A 23,222-nucleotide genomic window follows, 5' to 3' on the forward strand; every position below is an offset into this window, starting at 1 on the left:
ACAGTGGGACGTTAAAGTCGCACGGTATAAAATACTTTAACGCAGAGTAACGCACAGCAATGCAAAGTCTGTGCGACATTGACAGTGCACACGTTGCGTTAGTGTGTAGTGTTATTAAAAAGTGCTGCATGCTGTGCGTTTAGCTATGTATGTGCTGCATTGTGTGTTGCACATGCTCAGTAATGTGTTTTTATGTAACACATGCGCCGTTTTCGTTCCATCAGTATGCGACAAACGGCGCACCAAGAGACAAAACGCAGTGCAAAATAACGTCCAGTTTCATAACCTACATGTGCTGCGTTAGGGGCACGTTGTGCGACTTTAACGTCGCATCAAACGCAACGTCTCACTTTGAAAGAGGCTTTAGACTTTGCCCTTTCCCAGATACCAGGATGTAGCCGGGCTGTGGAGTCGGTACACAAATCCTTTGAGTTAGAGGTACCAGACTTTAATGTTTTTTCCATGTTGAGTGAAAGAGCAAATGTATTCAAGGTGTTTCATATCTGCCAAAAACTTAGCAATTTTAAAGCTTTATAAAGATGGTGCTAGGAAGCTATCTCATTACCCTACTGACCATCCAAGCCTGTCACTGCCAGCATGAAAGATGCTATTGTGCTAGGTACACAACATACAATTTTCTGTAATTCTGGGAATACACGTTTCGTTTTTGCCTTCGTTTTAGCCTTCGATTCGTTCGGTAAACGAATCGAGTGTTGAAAACGTATGTGAAAATAGTCATAATCTCATTATAGTTTCGATTAATAGACCCCAAAAACGAACGACTAGTGATCGAACATGTTTGATATTATCTCTCTTTATCCATCTAATCGAGCCATTGGTAGGCTTGATGGCTGTTCAGATCGATTATATATTTGTTTATGCCGTCCGTCCCTGTACTACGTTTCGTTTCTTTGCAGCCTTCGATCATTGGAAAAACGAAACCATCAGAATCGGAAAAAAAACAAAACCGTGGGTGGTGATATTAACCGTACGGTCGATTATTTCGGGATCGAAAAGGACAAAAGGCACAATCGAAACGAAGGTTTAAACTAAGGCAAAAACAAAACGTGTATTCCCAGCATAAGATTTACCTGCTGGATAGATCATTTCCAACATGTTGGAAATGATCTATCTAACCACCTAGCTGCCGAGCAATTAGGCATTGTTGTACTCAGCAGGAGATAACCAGAAGTTGGTGCACCAGAGAACAGAAAAATCTAACAGAAAATTGTTTGGTGTGTACTAGGCATTAAAGTTTGTACCTAAAATAGGGCTGCTCAGTCAACACATTGTAACTGAAGCAATAGGTTCAGGGGGTCCACATATTGGATTTTTTGCGCACCACCTTAGTATACGACACTTGTGCTAGTACACCCATGGGTAAAAGCATGTGGAGGTTGCAGAGGCGCTGCTGAACACTTTTTGGGCCATAGATAGGCGAACCAACCCTGACGGCATCTGAGTGGTGTGCAGCCATCCTTAATTTGAAGTGGGGTGAGGGGAACCTTCAACTTAAAGCGGATCGGAGATGAAAAACTATAACAAGTAACTTGTCTATATATCTTATCTAAAGTTTAGATAGTTTACACAGCAAATCTGGCTGCATACAGCTTCAACGGTTTAAGATTTATTCCTGTGATACAATGAGAGCAACCATGTTCGGTTTGTCATCATTATAAACGGGTAATCGGCAACTGCATCTCCACCCCTCAGCATGTGAAACATTCGCCTCCCCTCTGCCTCTGAAATCTCTGGCTAGTAACAACCTCCTCCTCCTACCCAGACTGAGCTCCCATAAGCCCTTGCTACATGGGTTGAGTGCCTTGGCGTTTTGGAGAAGCCATGGGTGAGGCTTGTTTCGTTAGAGTATTAAAACAAAAACAGTATTTGGCTTGAGGAATATATAACCTACCGTATAGGTAAGGAACACAATTATGCAATGTATAAAAGTTCATCTTGGATCCACTTTAAACATTTTACACTGATCATCTGTAGAGGGTTCCCGAGTGATGGACAACTGCATTCAAAGAGCACAACATTATTGGTGGATTCACAACAGATCTGCCGGATTTGTGTGTGTAAAACCAGTATTGTATAATCAAATTAGAAACCCTAAAGCCCAATCTACACGATAAGATTCTTTATACGATTCGATTACGATTCTATTTACGATCCGATTAAATCCAACATGTCCGATCTGGATTCGATTCAATTCGATTTGCCATTGTTTTGCAATGGCAAATCGATCGGGATTCGGTTCGATTCAATTCGATTTGCCATTGCAAAACAATGGCAAATCGAATTGAATCGAATCCAGATCGGACATGTTGGATTTAATCGGATCGTAAATAGAATCGTAATCGAATCGTATAAAGAATCTTATCGTGTAGATTGGGCTTAAGGGCTCATTCACACTGCACTGTCAGTTTTGACACACCGCACATAGTGTACGATTCGGATGGCAACATGAAAGTTCATAGACTTTCAGGTTACCATTCACATTACAGCTGTGCGTTACCATACGTTACAATGTAACGCATCTGTGAATATTATCACATGACGCACGTTTCTCGATGGGTTCTGCTGTGTATAGCTGCCGACGTGGGTGTGTGCTTTAACACACCAGGACGTGCATTTTGTGCGAAGACAACGCATGCACGAAATCCTGTTCGTGCATGTATTCTGTAATGTGAATGAGCCCTTATCCCAAATTTTAATAACCTATAAAGTTACTTTATCTTTTAAGTGAAATAGGTTTTAAACTAGTGTGAAATTGGTCCTGACAATGTGTTTAGATCCAAATTAAGTTTTTTGGGGTTTTTTTGTTTGTTTTATTAAGTTCTAAATATATTAGCTTGTATGAAAAGAAAACCCTTTTGTGTGTAATGTACAGTACTATAATCTAGATTAAATGTATGAATGTCAGATTGCATAATAGTGGAGGTGGACTTCACACTTGTGAAACTACTACACTCCGGACTTTATACTTACTGCAGTAAAAAAAAAAAAGTATTTTATTATTTTGACTGTTATCTGTGATATAGGGTAATTTGCTATATTTTTCTTTACAGTGTAAATTAGGCGTTGAGACAGGAGAAAAAGTGAATGGCTTATGGGCCACTGAGTTTTCTTCTATGTGATATTTTCATACCTGGTCAATAAAATACCCTTTGAAACACCAGCAAGAAAATGCTCAGAATAATGTTGACAGTGCATTTTCACCTACTGTTGCAAAGTGCTGAAGAGTTAGAGTAGATGAAAAATTCTCCTAGGACAGTGATGGCTAACCTTGGCATTCCAGCTGTGACAAAACTACAAATCCCATCATGCCTCTGCCTCCCCGAGTTATGCTTAGAGCTGTCAGAGTATTGCAATGCCTCATGGGACTTGTAGTTCTGCCGCAGCTGGAGTGCCAAGGTTAGCCATCACTGTCCTAGGAGAAAAAGTTAATTGCATATGGGCCAGTATGTTTTTACAGACTCTAAATTCAAGTACCAAACCACTGCTTCTGACTTCAAATCCACAACCCTGCTATCTACTTTTCAGTTATACTCTGCACATGGTTTACAGCTAAGAAACAAATACTTTAGTCCTTACAGCAATCCATTCTGCTGTGCTATACATGTCTGCTATGTAGCTTCCAAGCAAGCCATTCATATTGCGTGCATGTATGTACTTGTGTATAGGATTCTTTTTATTTTTTCCCGCACACAGCCTGGCCATATTACAATTCCCAGTGTCCATGATGCAGCCATGGGGTTACAGACATGGCAGAGTTGTCAGGTTGAGGTTGGAGAAGGTAGAAATGAATATATAATGACTGAATCGCTTATCCATTGTTGATGGCTGGCCCCTTGCTGTGAGAAGAGCAGCTGGGAAACTTGTTCCTCTCAAGCTCGAGTCACAGATGCCAGTTTGCTAATAAATCTCGCTAACACGCAGGTTGGCAAAACTGAGACAACTGAGTGCACATTCAACTTCTAAAATTATTTGGCTTGAACTGTTGTGCTTTTACTGGGAAAACTCCTTCACACAGGTTACACTTGCATGTAAATAAACCGTTGCATGTTTCTCATTGATTACCCACAGTATAGGGTAACTCAGCAGAACGCGCATCGCCGACAAGCGCATAGATCCGATGATCTTTATAAGAGCTCTGTTTATCTCCCTTACTATTTGTGGAGGGAAAAAAATCAATTGCATCCTCCTTCTCTACTGTGTTCCCATATGTTGGAGAATTAATAACCAGCAGGTAGTTGAGTTTGCCAACCCTACAGAAATGACCAGTCGTCCAGCAATGATTGCTTTGATGTTCATATTAATTACTGTTGTCGGTAACAGCATGAACAGCAAGATGCATAGCTGGAGAAGCCCTTGAATTTAAGGGCCTGCTGGAAAATATTAAGGGAATGGCTGCATTGTGGGAAACGCTGCCTCAGCTGCTGGTTATACTAGTGGCATGGTGGAGAATGTCTTGAAAAACTGTAAAGTCATATTCATGAAGGTATCTGAAATGTATTATTGCTGTAAGATTAAGGTGGTGCTCTAGCCTATTTTAAAGTGACACTGAAGCGAAAAATAAGATATAATGAATTGTTTGTGTAGTATGGATAATTAATAGAACATTAGTAGAAGTCTCTCATATTTTTATAGCGTTTTTCTTAACCGTGCATTATTCTCTAAAATGCAGAGTGTGGTTTGAAAACTGCAACTAACCAAACTATGAAACAGAAATAATGACCCTTTGAATTTCCCTACAGTAAAATCTTATCTGAAGTTGTCTTTTACTGTTTCTTTGATGTAGAAGTGCTTCAGAAAATGGCACTGATCTCTGACTAAGTTGGTCAGAGAATTCAGAGAAGCACTTTTGCATAGAAAACAAGTGAAGTTTCTTAACTCTTCCTGTACTGGAAACAATATGAGACTCATATCTTTGCTGCTAATGTTCTATTTCTTAGCTGTAATGCACATACAAATCATTATCATAAGTTTATTTTCACTTCAGATTCACTTTAAGGCAAAACTATAACCAAAGAACCAAAATCCCACAGATAATGTATGCAAAATATCAGTTAAAAATGTGTAACACGGCCTAATGACCTTTTTTTTTTTTTTTTTTTTTTCTCCTGAGTTCTCTTCTAGGTGATGTGTTCACACTTTGTCACTAAATTGTCTTTTAAACCAGCATGAAAATAATTCTATTTTTTTTTTTAACCTACCCTTTAGTCCTTTTTTCTGTTTACTCATATTTGAGAAAACTGAATATATTCAGGGTTAGAAAATGATTCCAGAAATCCGCTTTTCACAAAGTTGAATCAGCAGGAGAACAATGTAAAAAGAACAAACCTGTCAAACATAACATAACCAATAGTTGGGCATATCTGTGAAAATCCTCTACAATGTGGATGTATAATGGTGGTCCAATTTCTAAGAAAATCATTTGAGTGATCAGATAATTCTATCTATACTAAATAAAATTGTAATAAATCATTCACTACACCATCAAAAAAAAACAATCTTTGCTTGCCATCTATGACAACCGACAAGAAAATCAAAATTTTGGTTCAAAAATCGTCGAGGACTTTTTTTTTTTATTATTATTATTAATCTATTTTGTCATTATCTGATTGTTTTTAAAATATTTTTCGCTAGAAATTGGACCGTTAGTGGCCACCTTAAGTGGTAGCATGTATAAGTGACCATGATTCTGAACGAAAATTTAATCTTGTGATTTCTCCAGCTATCCACCCACCAGGGCCTCCGCTGGCAAGACCAATTCTCCCACGAGAGAGGGGTGCTGTGGACCGAGTGATTGAGTATTTGGTTGGTGATGGTCCTCAGAACAGGTACTGACCTCTAAAATGTAATAAAGGGAGAGATGCAGGGTGCTGTGGAGGTGGATGGACCATGTGCCACTTGTGTATGTGGGAGTGGGCGCGCGATACGTAAGGTTACTGTACACCTCAATTGTCCTCTTTTGATGGTGCTTTTCTGAGATCAGCAGGATCAGTCCTCCATTTCCTTGAAGGCTCAAACGACTGCTGTATTAGAGCAGGGAGAGCTGTAGCAGGGGAAGAGGATGGAGTACGGTGGAGCAGAACCTGAGGTGTCAGGAAATTTGTCTGACAATATTGCGCTTTTTTAATTTTTATTTAGCCAGTATTTGCCTATTGTAAAATATTTTCTCACCCTGATTAACATTCTTAACCAGTTTACATCCCGCATACAGTATAATCACGTCATTGCAAGTGGCTCCTGAAAGCCACATGACGTGATTATAAGTTGCTGTCATTTAATGAGCACAGCGGGCGTGCTAGCACGCTCCTGGGCTCATTAACCCCCCCTCCCCCTAACTACACTACACTAGCATCCCTTCCCGGGTCTCCGATCCTCCCACCCCCCGCCCGATCCTCTGTAATACCCCCCTTCCCCCTCCATGCTGCAATCGGGCAGCATGGAGGATTACAATGTATCAATCTTTACCTGACCTTGTTCCAGCGCCGATCGCGATCCTCTCCCTGTAGTCCCGCTGTCAGCCTCACTATGCTGAGTGAACCGGGTCCCGGCTTGATGACGTCATCAAGCCGGGACCCGATCCGGTCAGCATAGTGAGGCTGTCAGCGGTACTGCAGGGAGAAGATCGTGATCGGCGCTGGAACAAGGTCAGGTGAGAGATTCTTACTCCTAATGCTTCCCTGCGCCTAGCTCTGCAGAGGGGGGGGGGGAGGGGACACCTGGCATTTGGGGAAATAAAATTTCTTAAAGGGCCAACACCTGGCTATCCATGGGGGGGGGGGGGATACAAATTAAAAGGGGCACACAGCTGGCTATAAATGGGGGAGGGGGAGGCATAAAGGGCATACACCTGGCTATGAATGGGGGGAGGGAGGTAATAAAAAACACATCTGGCTAACTATGGGGGGGGGGGGGGGGGGGGAGATAAACAGGCACGTCTGGTTTACTGAAGTAGGGGGGGGGGGGGGGGGTTTACAGAGGCGCATCAGGGGCTGGGGAAGGGTAACGGGCACATCTGGCCAAGTATGGGGGAGGGGGGGTATAAAGGAGCACGTCTTGCTAACCATGGAGCGGGGAGGATTAAAAAGTGCCACAACAATTAAAGAAAAATACAAAGCCGCAAAATGGAAAAAAATGCACCTTTATTTCCAAATAATATATTGTCGCCATACATTGTACTAGGATCATACTTTAACCCTGTAATAACCAGGACAGACGGGCAGATCAAATGTGTAGGTTTAATCTATGGTACCACTTATTATTTTCAAATTATAATTGCTGAAAACTGAGAAATAATTCCTTTTTTCATTTTGTTCCCCATTATTACCATTAAAATCTGTTCAAAATTAAATAATTTTAAGCAAAATGTACCACCGAAAAAAAGACTAATTGGTGGCGAAAAAAACAAGGTATAGATCATGTATGTGTGATAAGTAGTGATAAAGTTATTGGCTAATGAATGGGAAGAGTGTGAAATGTAGAAAACTGTTCTGGTTTTTTAGGGGGAAAACCCCAGGGACGCGAAGTGGTTAAATGTATCACAGAGGACCACATCTTTACTGCTGTCTAGGTGCATTACTGTGGACTGTTTGTTGTGAAGTGAGCAGGAACACCTGATCTCCCAGAATTCTCTGGGGCAGAAGGCTGTGTGGCATTGACTAGGCTACGCATCACTGAGGGCGGGGCTACATACCAATATATAGATAAAAGTTTTTCTGGTGCTGAGACCAAGATAATCAATGTAAAATGGATATCCTGATTAATACATTTCATTCTGGTTATGGTTTCACGTAACCCAATTTTTCACAGAAATTTCAAACTCAAAAATATTGCCCCTTTTACTTTGCATAATATACTTTACATGGGCCTGGACTTTAGATCCACTTTGATTCCACGTTTTATAGTTACACAGTATACACTGAAAACATGTCTTTTATATATTCCCATTGATAAATGGTGTTGCCAGCCGTTCCACAGCTACATACCAAAATGCAGGTTGGGATTAAAGGTGACCTGAAGAGAGAGGAATTTTCTAATAGATAATGCTAGTTTCCTGACTTCTGTAATGATACTCTGCCAGTCAGGTCTATATTACGCAATGCTCTTGGTGAAGTTTTCAGAGTTACCATTTCTCTGTGTCTTGCATGGAAAGCAAGAAAGCGAATGACCCAGCAAGCCACAACTATCCATGTTCAATAATAGAACTCAGGAATTTTGGAAAATGCAGTGTAAATGGCCACACAGCCATGTAATGCAAAAGCATATCTTGTATAAAAATGCAGTTTAAAACCACTTAACGATCGCCTAACGCCCATAGGCATCGGCAGGTCTTAAGTGGTTTACCATGGAAACGGCCGCTCGATCGATCGGCCTTTCCATGTCAGTTCACAGAGGGTGTCCCCGTGAACAGCCGGAGAGCCGCCAATCGCGGCTCGCCGGCAAAATGTAAACATGTGGGGAAGAAATCCCTGCTGTTTACATCATACGGCGCGCCGTAAGGCGGATCGGCGATCCCCGGCCTCTGATTGGCCGGGGATCGCCGGCATATGATAGGCTGAAGCCTATCCTACAATGCGCAGGATGGATATCCGTCCTGCACAGCCCATGGAGGGAGAGGGAGGGACGGAGAGTGAGGGAGCGCCGAAAACGCTGCGGAGGGGGGCTTTGAAGAGCCCCCCCCCCGCAAAGCGCAGCAAGCCGGCGGCGATCAGACCCCCTTCAGCAGGACATCCCCCTAGTGGGGAAAAAAGGGGGCAAGTCTGATCGCCCTGGCATAATCCTGATCTGTGCTGCGGGCTGGAGAGTCCAGATTTTACACGCACCTGTACGGTCCAGAATCTCAGCCTATTGAAATCAATAGGCTGTTTCCAAATTTGTGCTTAAGAAAAAAAATCTGAAGCACTGCTTCAAAATTCTGTCCGAATCCCCATAGTGGTGCATAGCACAGCTACAGGGTTCCAAATGCATGATCTGTATACACAAGTGCTGGCGTCCATCTCGGGGGTGGGCGGGGCTGGTGTAAACCCACCCTATATACCTTCTATCCTCCTCTGATAGTGTTTGATATTGGGTAAACATATGACTTAAGCATTTCATTTATATTTGATTTGTAAATCTTATCTGGTTGTCAACCTTGTCAGGGAAATTCTGTCCTGTGTAAGCCAGGATCTAGGTGACAATAGCAGAGTTGACAGAATTTTGTCACATTTCTACAGAAGTGTACTGTTTGTCTTCAGTGTGTTCAGGGATCTCTTAAGCTGTCGTAATAATAATCCATCACTTGCATTTGAAAACTGAAAGATAGTCTGATTAATTACTATGGAATGCTACACTTTACTTAGTATGATTAATATTTGTTATGCCTTATTGAATAAATGTTCTAATGTAATAACGCACACACCACTCAAAGAATAACAGGTTTATTTCTTGGTAAGAAAATGGTATTTGACACTTACTGGAATATGAGGCCCAAACTTTAGGAAGATTATAGTGCTTTGTACACTATAATAAATAAATAAAAAGGAAGCATCTGTGCAAATAAGCTTGTGTAATTAGGCTTGGTTTCCTGAAAAGTAAATAGAAGGCCAACCAATTTTGTCTGGTTGAGAAAACACTGCTGATAAGGTTTCAGTGCTGACAAGTTCAAAAGGTTGTTACTTCAGTTAGCTTTGCAGCTAAATGAAGTAGATTTTAAATCGGACTGTCATTTTTGCTTTTTAGTCTTAAAAAATGCAGCCCTTGAACTGGAAATAAAAAATGAGCTTCTTTGTTCAAGTTCTATTTACCGTTAGCAGAACACATAGTTATCTCATAAGATTTTCAGTTCAGGTTTGCTTTAAAGTTTTAGCTTCTCAAGTACTTTATCCTCAAGCTTCAAATGGCTATTTCACAGACCTTTTTACAGATTGAGTATCATTGTTACTTCCGTTTAAAGATATACAGCTTTCTAAAATGAATAAGCAATTGGTATGTAGTATTAAAAAAAATCTCCCTGTCGCATTTCTGCACTAGTGGACCAGCTACATTAACATGGCTTTTCAGATGTTTAGAGTTGTTAGAGCTGCTAATTAAACTGCAGTAACAAAAATAATCTAAAGCACTTGAGTTGAATGTGACCGATGGGTTGCGTTTTTGATAAAGTCTGTACTCTGGCACAATCACCAGTGATATTAAATATCCAGTTTCAAAAGAAATCCCTTTCCAATTGTTTTTTTTCTTCCGTTTGATATTGAAATGAATACGAAGCATCAGATTGTGGGGTGTTTTTTTTTTTTTTTTTTGTTATGTATATTAATGGCTGTCCGCTTAAATTGGCCAATCAAAGCTGGCGGCTTCATAAAGCCAGATGATTTTGGATCTCCACGGGTTTTACCCATAGAGCCATATCTGCTATACTGTGTAGTGACAGAAGGCCAGACAGCCTGAAACACCTGTGTCAGAGTTGAGTGGTTTGGCTCTGAAATTAATAAGCTATGACCTTCTATAAACCAGCCATTCTAGATGTGCACCTGGTTTTTGAGGACAAAAGTATTTGTGCCGTTTACTCTGTCTTGGAAGGGTGTATTTTTTGCTGTTACTACTTGCTCATGTGGACATTACATTTGTAAATGCCTTCTTTTTTTTACCTTGGGTTAAATACAGTAGTTCTATAAAGTTAAACTTAAATGTTACATCCTAATGGTCTTGCTGCAATCATCTGCTAGGGTTTTCATGTCACCTCTTTGTGGAAACAGACTGCCATGATCCTTGGAGCCGCTTCAGCTCCTATTGGCACGGATTTGCTCCTGCTTCCCTCTATATAACATGCATGCCCCACCCTAGTTTCCACCACACCAGTCAGGGAGTTTGGGCTGCTGAAATGATGTGGCCTTGCCTCAAAAAGCTGAAGGAGACCAGTATGGAAGCCCCTGCATAATTATTCATTGCTAAAGCTTCAGGAGTGCGCATAAGTATTGGGTGGTTGGAGCAGAGCCTGCTAGGCTAAAACTAGTCTGTAAACTTGAGATTGGATGTGTGTGAGCACCTTCAAACTTAATTGACCAATTTTTCAACTTCCATGTTGTATGAGAGCTTGCCTACACAATCTGCTTAAAGTATAAGAGGAGCTGTAGCGTAAAGGGGAAAAATGGATACATTGCAAAGTGAGAAGTTAAATAGAAGAGACCTCAAATGATTGATCAACGCCACGTAACTTGTTCATATTGTTTGATCCACATTCAGCCTGCATGTAATCCTTTTCACTACTGGCAGACCTATATATTGTATAAAAAAAAAACTGCCATTCTCTATAACCACACCCCCTAACAATGCGATAGGCAAAACAAGTTTCTTTGAATTAATATACATATGGGCAGAGGGATAATACTTGTTGTTAGGCAGCTGGAAATGGTCATTATTTTCCACATTGCAACAAGGCTCACAAAGTGTCATTACCATCTGCTACTGATTAGGATGAAGTTCAACCCTTGGTTACAGTTCCATGTAGGAGGATCGAAAGACTTTTGAAGAGGAAGTGGTAAAAATAGCCAATCAAGATTGTATGTGTGTACCTGCCCCCCCCCCTCCCTTACGCTGGCAATACTTTATGAAAATGCCACCTTTCTGACACATAAGGGTAAATGTACATGCTGGTAATAGCTGCATTTCCTCATATATCCAATTGCTGGGCAAGCGAGTGGGGAATGCAAGTAAAAATGGTGAAGCTTTTTCATTGGTGGCTTTCATGCAGATGTTCTGCTTCTGTTATATTGGTGTGGCATTCAGATGGTACTTGCAACACCTTTTGGCTTTTTCATGGGTGTCCGCCATTCAGAATTGACATTGTGCTACTGCTGCACTAACTGTCAATCAAATGTGGGGCAAAGCTCTGGCATTCAGTCTTCAGTCTTCTTTTGAGCTCCGCAGTCTTTCCTTCTAAGTAAGTTAAACAAAACTTCAACAGTGATACATAAATTTGGTGAGCACTGTGTATTTTGCTTCATATTTTTAATACAAAAGATACAATGTAAAAAAAATCGGATCTATAAGGGAATGCATATTAGATTTCATGCATCATTAATACTTATAATAGCTTTTCTATACCCATTAAATATGTTGCAAATGTGTTAGTCAAGCAGCCATTAATTTGATCATCATTAAAATGGGGAATGAATGAAATTTAATCATAGCATTAAAACCAAGTAAAGCTTAAAGGGGCACTATGGCGAAAAATTGTAAAAATTAAAATATGTGCAAACATAGACAAATAAGAAGTACATTTCTTCCTGAGTAAAATGAGCCATAAATTACTTTTCTCCTATGTTGCTGTCACTTACAGTAGGTAGTAGAAATCTGATATTACCGACAGATTTTGGGCTAGTCCATCTCTCTTTAGGGGATTCTCAGCATGGCCTTTATTCTTTATAAAGACATTCCCTGAAAAATCTTTATACAAAGATACTGGCCAGCCTCCCTGCTCACTGCACACTATGTTGGCAGTTGGACAGAGCAACTGCCATTCACTAAGTGCTTTTAAAAATAAAGAAAACCCTGAGAACCCCCCTATGAGAAGATGGGCTAGCCCAAAATCTGTCAGTAGTTTCAGATTTCAACTACTTACTGTAAGTGACAGCAACATTGGAGAAAAGTAATTTATGACTCATTTTACTCTGGAGGAAATGTACTTCTTATTTGTATATGTTAGCACATATTTTAAATTTTACAATTTTTCGCCATAGTGCCCCTTTAATAGCTTTTAAAATATGCTTTTGGGAATAAGAAAAAGATAGTAGTAATGGTTGATATTCTGAAGCTGAACATGGAAATAATTGTTAATTTCATTTGTTTATTTCAAATGAGTACAATATGGAACCTGCTGCCTCTCCTTCTAAATATTGCAGTGCATGAGTGGGCTTCAGTTAAAGTGTACTCGAGGCAACATATGACATAAGTGTGTGTACAGTTCAAAAAAATATTAATAACCAGGATGTTTTATTTTGCTGCCCGAAAGAGTTAATTTCTAGGCATGGAAGTGACGGCTTCTGTCTTGTCAGCAATATTGTAAACATAACTGATAAGCAAATTACAGTCATAAGTTTTTCTGGCAGAATACAACTTCTGAGCTCTGAGAGACATTAAAAGGTCAAAAGTTCATTTATTTTAAGTCTGGGACACTTAATAGGCTGTCACTGATTAGAGACAGTAAAAGATTCAACCTACTTTGTAATTGTTTAAATATAAAAAAACACTGGGATATTAAGTCCTTTTTAGGAGTAGGAAGATAAAGATAATGGTTTATCGCATCAGTTTATTTTCACCCCGGTTCACTTATGTTCAATATGTGCCTTGTGCTACATTTTAATTGAGGTATTGGTGTAAAATGGCCTGGTCACTATGTCGCTCCAGCTGACAATCTGTTCTTTTCAGCTGTTGTACTACATAGAAACACTTTTTTTCCTCTGTTGGTACTTTATGGTTCATAGGATGGTTCTGTGTGTTATGAATGGACTTTCCAAACAGCAACAAACACCTGACTGATTCTAACCTTTACCCACACCATCCAAAACTATGAACTGGTGTTACACTTCCAGTATAAAGTGCGCAGGCACTGATTGCAATTCTTCTAGTACCAATGCTGGGGTAGCAACAACTGTTAACCTATTAGTGCTACATGTGTTGCTAGGATAACACGCTCTTTGCTATGGTAACACTCGTTACATTAATTGGTGTGTCGCTAATAGGGTAACAGGCAGTGCTCCCCCAGTATTGGTGATGTAACATTTTCATGCGCTGGCTGCGCACAGCAATCCTTCCACTGATTGAAGTACAAAGGCCACGATTCATCAAAGTCCTGTTCAGGCACAATCTGCAATGAATAAAGCCTTGATTTATACTGGACAAGAGAAAAAGAAAACTTCCTTAAAGAGAACCCGAGGTGGGTTTGAAGATTTTTATCTGCATTCAGAGGCTGGATCTGCCTATACAGCCCAGCCTCTGTTGCTATCCCAAACCCCCCTAAGGTCCCCCTGCACTCTGCAATCCCTCATAAATCACAGCCACGCTGCTGACAAACAGCTTGTCAGAGCTGGCTATGTTTATCTCTATAGTGTCAGTCTGCTGCTCTCCCCGCCTCCTGCAGAACTCCAGTCCCCGCCTGCATCCCTTCCCTCCCTGCTGATTGGAGGGAAGGGACGGGGGCAGGGACCGGAGCTATGCAGGAGGCGGGGAGCAGCTGAGACTGACACTACAGATGTAAACACAGCCTCATAGCACGGCTGTGATTTATGAGGGATTGCAGAGTGCAGGGGGACCTTAGTGGGGTTTGGGATAGCAACAGAGGCTGGGCTGTATAGGCAGATCCAGCCTCTGTATGCAGATAACATTCTTTAAACACACCTCGGGTTCTCTTTAAGAGAAATGGGCGGTTATGATGGACTCCTCAAAATGAACAATATCATTTCAACTAACTTTCAAATCGGAATTTTGAGATGCACACTTATGCAATAAAGACTTAGTAAAAGAAATATGTACCAGCTGCACTCACAAATGTCTTTCCTTTTTTTGTAAAGGTATGCTTTGATCTGTCAGCAGTGCTTTTCTCATAATGGAATGGCGCTCAAGGAAGAATTTGAATATGTTGGTGAGTATTCTGTAACACTGGATATTACTATGGTGTTCTGCAATACGGCTGTGAAACTAAATGTCTAAAAATCCAATTATTTAGATCTGCCTTAATGTATCAGGTCAAGCAATTAGAATACATAAAACCAGTTGATCAAGATAAAACTTCCTACCATCGTTACTCCTATTCCAAAGTAGCAGAAAGGGGAAAATATTTCCCCTGTGAAGCTGGAGACCAGGCTCTAGTGTCTAGTGCATTTAAAATGCTGTGTGTGCACCTTTAAATGAGCAGCTATTTACAGCCTCCTGCTATCAAGCCTGCGTTTGACTGTAAATCATTCCACAGGCTTTCTGATAGGTGGTTAAGAAATAATCTGATGCCCTGCTGTAGATTTCGGATCTTGAAAGTACTGTTTCAAGAAGACCTGTGGTGGTCTAGATTTGATTTGGATTTTAAATTTTATGGTTTTCTTAAAAAGAAAAAGTAATATCAGTGCCTTCAGAAGTTCTTCTTGTTTCATTATATTGATTATGACAGATGTTGGAGTTCTAATCTACAGAAACTGTAAAAGGAAATCTGATGTATTGCTTCTATAGGTTTTACTACGTGGGCCCTATTTTCTCACGCCACAATTTGCATGCATCTCTAAAATGCTGCACCCGTGGTAATGGGAATTTGCATCAGAGTCCCCCGCTGTGCCAATAAATGCAATGTCCAAAATTAATACTGCTGAGGATGGCACGCCCCCGCCATCATATACGCAATTTGAAAGCAGTGTGTTTGTTTCACTAGGCTGTAGTTCTGAATTTGCATGCTGGAAAACAGAGGGAGTGGAAATGGGGCCTAATTGTTGTGGCTGGGTATTAGAAGAGTGATCTCCCCTTTACCTTCTGTCAGTCCTTGTATCATGCAGCCAGGCCCCCAGAGACGGTCTTTAGTACATGTATGCTGTAGCTAGTCTGAGATTTACAACTGTTTTAATTTGCTTGATTCTGGCTGAAGATAACTCTGTGCGAGTATCATAAAACCTGCCCATCACTGTACAGTCTACATTTGTGTCTGAATCTGTTACCCCGTAGAGTAGCTAGTGATTTCATATGTTTCTAATTCACAGTTCCCCAAAGCTATGCATGTGTGTGGCTAGGGTGGACATAAGGTGAGAACTAATCCTCTGGAGAGCACACTGTAATCCTTTTCTGGCTGTCTGCCACAATATCCATTATGTCTGCCCTGCAGGGCACTATCCTCCAGTGCACAGCTTTATAGGGTACTGAACTTGAGGGGTCCCAGGTTCCAGATCACATTTCATATTCATAATATAGCAGTGTTGGGCTTTTTTCTTTTTCCCTCCAGTCTTTCAGATATTTTTATTAGCCATACATGTGTGCTTTCCTCACTTGTTTTGTTGCTGTGTAATGCTTGTAAGTCTAGGTTTTTTGTGTTCACTTTTTAAAATGTATTTGTGTTACCTCTAGCATTCAGATGTGCCTACTGTTATTTTCTGAACCCTGCGAGAAAAACCCGTCCACAAGCCCCGCGACTTCCAGAACTGAGCATGGACAGAAGACAGATACTGGATCCGCAGCTCTCTGTGGGCACATTGCAAGCTGCCACTGATGAGCTCGAGCAGCAGACTTCCCCAGGTATGAGACTGAGGGGGTTTTGTCTTTTTAGAGTCCAGAATTGCAGTTAGAGGAACTGTTCTGAAATTAACGTAATACATTTGATTACTAAATGTCATTACAAGTATGTTAGGAACAGAAAATATACTTCTGAATCTTAAAAATGTATCGGGGTAAAACATGTATTTTTAATGTATGCCCTTTTAGGGTCCTTTCACACTGTGCATGTTGCATTGTAACACCATCGCAATGGTGCTGAAAAGTAATACTGCGCATTAGGTGTGCGATCATAAAATACAGTGAAAGTATGTTTCAATGCCACTGTAAATGCACACACTGTCCAGTAAAAACACAGCATGCTGACTGGACTTGCTGCACCCTGTGAACATACCATATGATTGCATGGAGTTGGAATGCAATATTGTCTGTCTGTAAGCCAATGGATTCGGTGTGAAAAGGCTGTTAAAGGATACCACAACCGAAGGGTTGTGGTAAAAATGATTGCAGCACTGTGTAGGTAGTCATCTGTACATACCTCCTGTTCCTCCTGCCCCCTCCGTCTTGTGCCGTTCTCATTGTATCCATCCCGGTGTTGGGCGACTTTACTGAACTTTGCCCCGGACATACTGCGCCTTGTGTGCGCAGTATGTCCTTCCCCCTTCACTTCTGGCCGGCGCATAGTGCGAGGCTCCGAAGCACGCTGTCCCCTCTGTGCTGCGTGTGCGCTCCGTTAGTGTCACATGATTAGCATGTGACACTCGGTGTAATGGAGCGCACAGGCAGCACAGAGGGGACAACGTGCTTCTGAGCCTCGCACTATGCGCCGGCCAGAAGTGAAGGGGGATGGACATGCTGCGCACACAAGGCGCAGTATGTCCGGGGCAAAGTTCAGTAAAGTCGCCCAACACCGGGATGGATACAATGAGAACGGCACAAGACGGAGGGGGCAGGAGGAACAGGAGGTATGTGCTGATGACTACCTACACAGTGCTGCAATAATTTTTTACCACAACCCTTTGGTAGTGGTATCCTTAACATGTCAGTTTTACTCATGTGCTTTTTGTATGTATTGGGTCTGCAACACACAAATGCTTACAGCAGTGTGTTATGAAAACCCCATAAAGTGGATCCGAGAAACTTTTATTCATTGCATAATTGTGTTCCTTTCATATAGTTTATAGGGCATTCCTCAAGCCCAATACACTTTTTTTGTTTTTGTTTTTTTAATCCTCTAATTCCCTATAAACTAAACAACTCTTGCCCACAGCTTCTCCAGTGCCTTGGCAGTCTCAGACCCATGGAGCAAGGGCTTATGGGAGCTCAGCCTGGGCAGGAGGAGGAGGTGTTACTAGCCAGAGATGACAGATGGGAGTGAAGTTTTCACAGGCTGAGGGCTGGAGATGCAGATCAGCTTGCCTGTGTGTAATGTTCACAAACAGTACACGGCTGCTCTCATTGTATCACAGGAAGAATTAATCCTATACTGTTGAAGCTGTTTGCAGCTAGATTTGCTGTAAACTTTAGATAAGATATATAGACAAGTTACTTGTTATAGTTAGTTTTTCATCTCTGATCTGCTTCAAGTGACTATGGAAGCATGGAAATTTTTCATGTGCGCTGTGCATCAGTGCGTTGTGTTAAAGCTCACTGCAATACGTTGTGTAAAGCAGCCCTTAAAGAGGAGCTGTCAGCCATACTCTGCCAGATAAATTAAATGACATATATAAGTAGATAAATACTATCTCTACTTAACAGTTAAGGTCCGTACACACGCCGGACTGGAGGCAACGATGGGTCCGTCGTCACCTCCTGCTGGGTGGGCGGTCCAGCGACAGTCCGGCGTGTGTACAGTCTGTCTGCAGACTGATACGGCTGTTTCTGAGCGATCCACCGGGCGAATCACTCAGAAACAGCCGTATCAGTCTGCAGACAGACTGTACACACCCTGGACTGTCGCTGGAACGCCCACCCAGCGGGAGGTGACGACGGACCCGTTGTTGCCTCCAGTCCGGCGTGTGTACGGACCTTTACTCTCTAAAGTGAGTCTGCAGCATCATTAAAAAATAAATAAATACACGAGAGGGAAGGCTCTGGGTCCAGTGTTGGATACCCCATTCGCAGTCTCAGACCAATGGATTGGAGACTGCTCACTTCCATCGCTGGGGGAGGCTTTGACCATCTTCGGGGGGCCAGAGTACTCTTGAAGACTGCCACTCCATACTGAGCATGCACAAGAATGCGTGCTCGCGCATGTGCACTACAGAGCGGCTGTCTTTGGGAACACTCTCGAAGATGGCCAAAGCCTCCCTTCGCTGCGGAAGTGAGCAGTCTCCAACCCATCAGTTGGAGACTGCCAACGGGGAATCCAGCACTGGTTACTGATGCTTGAGATTCCTCCGTGCAGCTCCGTAATGTGCAAGTCCCCGCGTGTGCAGTACAGAGCCGCTTGGCTTTGGAAGTACTCGGAGACCTGAGTACTTCCGTGGCCTTTTGAGTAGACCTTAAAAGTCGCAGGCTGGAATTGAGGACCCTGGCAGTGGAATAAGGGGACACAAAGGGGAAAAGGAAGGCTCTAAGGAATCCAGAGCCCTTCCTTCTTTTAAAGCGGAATATAACCCTACATTTCAACTTTGCTCTAAAACATTCTTTACAGCATATTGTATGCAACCAGCATTTTTTTTTTCACTAGACCAGCATTGGAAGGGTTACACACAGAGCTTTAAAGTTCCTGGAGAGAACTGCTCCCAGCAGCCGAAGTTTAGATAGATACATTTAAGCAAAACTAAATGTAACAACTGTGGAATGTGACTCTCCCTCTCTGACTGTGCAGGAGCTGGAGGACAGCCAAAGAGTGTGTAACATTCCTCACTTGTTACATTTTGTTTTACCTAAATGTATCTATCTAAACTTCCGATGCGTCTGCAGTTCTCTCCAGGAACTTTAAAGCTCTGTGTGTAACCCTTCCAATGCTGGTCTAGTAAAAAAAAATGCTGGTTGCATATAATATGCTGTAAATAATGTTTTAGAGCAAAATTGAAATGCAGGGTTCTATTCCGCTTTAAGGGAGTATCAAGCTAACTTTTTTTTGTTTTACTAGATTGAGAACTTTTATTGCTGTCCCTTGTAACATGGCACCCCAGGGACAAGATACGACTGCAAAAGTTAATGGGGTACACAGGAACTGGAATTAAGGGAAAATTGAATTGTATGGCCAATATTTATGATTTCTGTTCTAGAGCCATCAGAGGAAGGAGAGACTCCCAGCCCTGCAGAGGCGGAGGATGTGGTGGAAGAGGAGGAGAGTCCGGGTGCTGATGAAGTGTCAGGAGAAGCAGAAACGGAAGCAGAAGTAGAGGAAATCTCAGAGAAGGAAGCCGAGATTCCACCAAAAGTTGGTACAAACGAAGGAGAAGATTCTCTCATGGAAACAGAGTGAATGCCATGTTCTTCTCCTTTTTAGTTTATGGCAGCTTAGTTCTCACTTTTTTTTTTTTTCCCTTTCTAGCGGGATTCCATAATTAAACACCTGTTAGAAGTTCTGTTTGCTAGTTCTGCCTCACTACCGGAATGTTGTGCCATATCTAGAACTGTACTGCCATGTAGCACTCTGGATACATATACTTGACCTGTAACCCCTTGTCCAGCTAGTCGGCCTAGGGGGGCTTCTTGCCTGACCACCTAGCACAGAGAAACGTGCACAGTGAAGGTTTTTAGTTTTTGTTTGAGGTTTTTATGATAAGCTTGTGGGTTTATTTATTTTACTTGTAGCAGTAGGAAAGTCAGAAGTTTGGATTAACTGATTTTGTACCAGGGAGATAAATATTTTAAAATTGGAAATGTATGTGAAATGTCTGGCTTAACACGGACCACCATTCATATGTAGTGTGTCTGTCGCACAAACACCTCTGTGGAAAATGTCTGTCCTTTTATTCATTAAGGGGAACACTGAGCAGTATTTATAATGCCTCTGCAGCAGGAAAGGTCGGGGTGTCGCTGTGACTGACATACCGGCCATCTACATGGGTTTGCAGTTAGGTTCATGTTTACATAACATAACATAGAAAGAGCTTGTATTATACTTGAATACTGAACTATATTTATACTTGTACAGTGATGGTTCAGTCAGTTGTTGTGCCTTGTGTGTATTTTTTTTGTGTTACATGTAAATAAAGTCTGATTTATATTGCATGTTGCCTGAAAGTTATTTACAGAAATAGTAAGTTGAAGGTATATTAAAGGTTTAGTTTTAAAAGTGAATTATATGGGGTGCAGTTTTTCTTTTTCACGCTCTCTGTAGCTCCCGACTTTCTGGAATGTAAGCATGATTGTAGCCTGTTCTCTGCCCCACCTGACGCTCCAGCATTAGACTAGAAGGCAGCCACCAAAGATGCTGGAATGGGAGTGTAGAATGACTAGTGTGGAAACAGATGCAGCAGAACCTGGAAGGGCTGCTTCACTGAGTGCTGCAGAGAGGGTATGCAGCTCAACCTTTAGCTCACAAAACACTGGTTCACACGACAGTCAGGGGTCCTGGATTCTGCCACAGGCCGGGACCCCTAAGTTACCATGTGATACCTAGAGGGAGATGCAGGTGATCCCTAGAACTCTCACCACCAGGGGAATTGCCCACACTGCCTCTGAACTGAATGCTGACCGCAAAACACACGAAAAGCAAATGCACACGCTCAGCTAGCACATTCCTACCTTTGTATACCATTGCACCTGATTGGCTGACAGGTGTCTGCCAATCAGATACTCTGCCATATCAAATCTAGCAGGAATTGCATACATTTGGCAGCATTCAGGTGGGAGGCTTCGGTCAGATGTAATCCGATTGTCACTCAGCAGGGACACCAACATGTAGGTAACCCCCCACTTGGTCTTCTCCCTAACCACTCCAGTGTTCTCCCCGGAATTTTTTTCCAGCCGGGTGGCATGAAAAAGTAGCTGGGTGAAACAACTGAGTATGCAGGGCAGGCGCTTTTCTGCTTACAGCAGAGGAGGAGGTGAGCAGATGACAGCCAGGTGCTCACCAAAACTAGCCGGGTTCAGCACTAAAAGAGCCTGGGGAGAACACTGCACTCACCTATCAGCCGCATCCTGGAAGCTGCTAAAAGAGAAATTTTACACTACAAAACACTGGTTCACACGACAGTTGGGGGTCCCGGAATCTGCCACAGGTCACATGGTAGTTTAGGGGTCCCGGTCTGTGGCAGATTCCGGGACCCCTGACTGTCGTGTGAACCAGTGTTTTGTAGTGTAAAATTTCTCTTTTTGCAGCTCCTAGGATGTGGTTGATAGGTTAGTGGTTAGGGAGGGGACCAAGTGGGGGGTTACCTCCACGTTGGTGTTCCTGCTGAGTGACATAATCTATGATTACGTCCGACCGAAGCCTCCCACCTGAATGCTGCCAAATTTATGTAATTCCTGCTAGATTTGATACGGCAGAAAAGGGGTGTATACCATTGCACCTGATTAGGTGATAGGTGTCTGCTGATCAGATGAAGGTAGGAATGTGCTAGCTGGCAGTGTGCATTTGCTTTTTATAACCTTCAGTTCACCTAGGTAAAGCTCTGGTTAAAAACCACATACTTGCCAAAGATAAGAGAAGCTATGGAATTATGTAGAGCAGGGGTCTCAAACTCAATTTACCTGGGGGCCGCACGAGGCAAAGTCAGGATGAGGCTGGGCCGCATAAGGTATTTCACAAAAAAAGTCCTCAAATGTCATTATTAACTGAAGCGAACTATTTTGCCTATTTTACCTTATAGTTCGCTTCAGTGCTCCCATTACAAGTAATCCGCCGTGTCCCCGCCACAAAACGAGGTCTGCAGAGCCCCCAAATCCCCCGGTGTGCAAACCGCCGGCATTTCCTGGAAGGGGCAGAGCTTTCAGCTTCAGCTCTGCCCCTCCTGACGTCAATCGGGGCGGCTCGCCGCCTCTGCCCGCCCCTCTCACTCTTCCTTCACAGAGAGGGGCGGGGAGAGCCGGCGATCCGTGCGGCTATTGACATCAGGAGGGGCAGAACTACAGCTGGAAGCTCTGCCCCTCAGCACAGCAAAATCCACGACAACCAAGTTGGTCGTGGATGTTTGCCCAGGGGATTTGGGGGCTCTGCAGCCCTCGTTTAGCGGCGGGGACACGGCGGATTACTTGGGAGCACTGAAGCGAACTATTTTTGCCTATTTTACCTTATAGTTCGCTTCAGTGTCTCTTTTGCTTTTGCCAGCGCGGGCCACAAAATATTGTACTGAGGGCCGCGAGTTTGAGACCCCTGATGTAGAGGCTTTCCAGGCCTTTGGATTGAAGATCGGGGCCACGTACCTCTTCAGGAATGAGTGTTGTGAGTATCACTGTGTCTAAGCAGTAATGCTGGGCATACACTGTGCGATAGTTATCAATCGAGTCGCTGATGGCTCGATTGATAATATTCAACCTGTCCGATCACCGTTGACGAACAATGGAAGAAACAAGCGGCTGATAAGGAACTGCCCGCGGGGATGAGCGGTAATCGATCCATGCGCCCGCGGGGACACGCCGGCAACGAGCCAGCGGCTCGATTTGTATATGCCCAGCATAAGAGGAGCCCAGCCTGGATCTTCTGGAGGGTCCTGGCGAGCAGTGGCATGTGGACATGAAAGACCTCTACAGGATCTAGAGGCTTCCCTCTCCTTCAGTATTTTTTTTTCTTGGATGAGGTTTGCCTTAGGTTCTCTTTAACAGGTGAAGTGTATTTGGTAATTTACTGTAATCTTCCTACAGTTGGAAAATAGACTTAGTGTGCCCAGTAAAGACACAGGCCCATGTGCAATTAACTGTTTTACACAGGGTGGTAAGACTATACTCTTTTATAATACAGAAAATGGTGACTTGAAAAGAAAAATATTTTTGCCTGTAGATAAGCTGTTAGAGTGGTATACTAAAGGCTATACAACCATCGCTGTTGCTTGGCCTTTCACATGCTAGATCTACTTTGTGCAAAATGA

The 23,222-nt window shown here is 42.5% G+C and overlaps 1 protein-coding gene across 2 annotated transcripts in view; it reads left to right on the top strand.

Annotated features, from left to right (window-relative positions):
- Positions 1-20,424, top strand: part of LNPK (lunapark, ER junction formation factor) — an 87,988-nt gene extending 67,564 nt beyond the window's left edge. For both annotated transcript variants that reach the window (XM_068245447.1, XM_068245448.1), the window contains exons 10-13: positions 5,741-5,846; positions 14,562-14,632; positions 16,090-16,257; positions 19,473-20,424. In XM_068245447.1, the coding sequence (XP_068101548.1) occupies positions 5,741-5,846; positions 14,562-14,632; positions 16,090-16,257; positions 19,473-19,672 (545 nt within the window). In that variant the 3' untranslated portion in view covers positions 19,673-20,424. The remainder of the gene's footprint in view (positions 1-5,740; positions 5,847-14,561; positions 14,633-16,089; positions 16,258-19,472) is intronic.
- The last annotated feature ends 2,798 nt before the right edge of the window (positions 20,425-23,222 follow it).

The sequence above is a fragment of the Hyperolius riggenbachi genome, chromosome 7, assembly GCF_040937935.1.
Source record: "Hyperolius riggenbachi isolate aHypRig1 chromosome 7, aHypRig1.pri, whole genome shotgun sequence".
NCBI lineage: Eukaryota > Metazoa > Chordata > Amphibia > Anura > Hyperoliidae > Hyperolius > Hyperolius riggenbachi.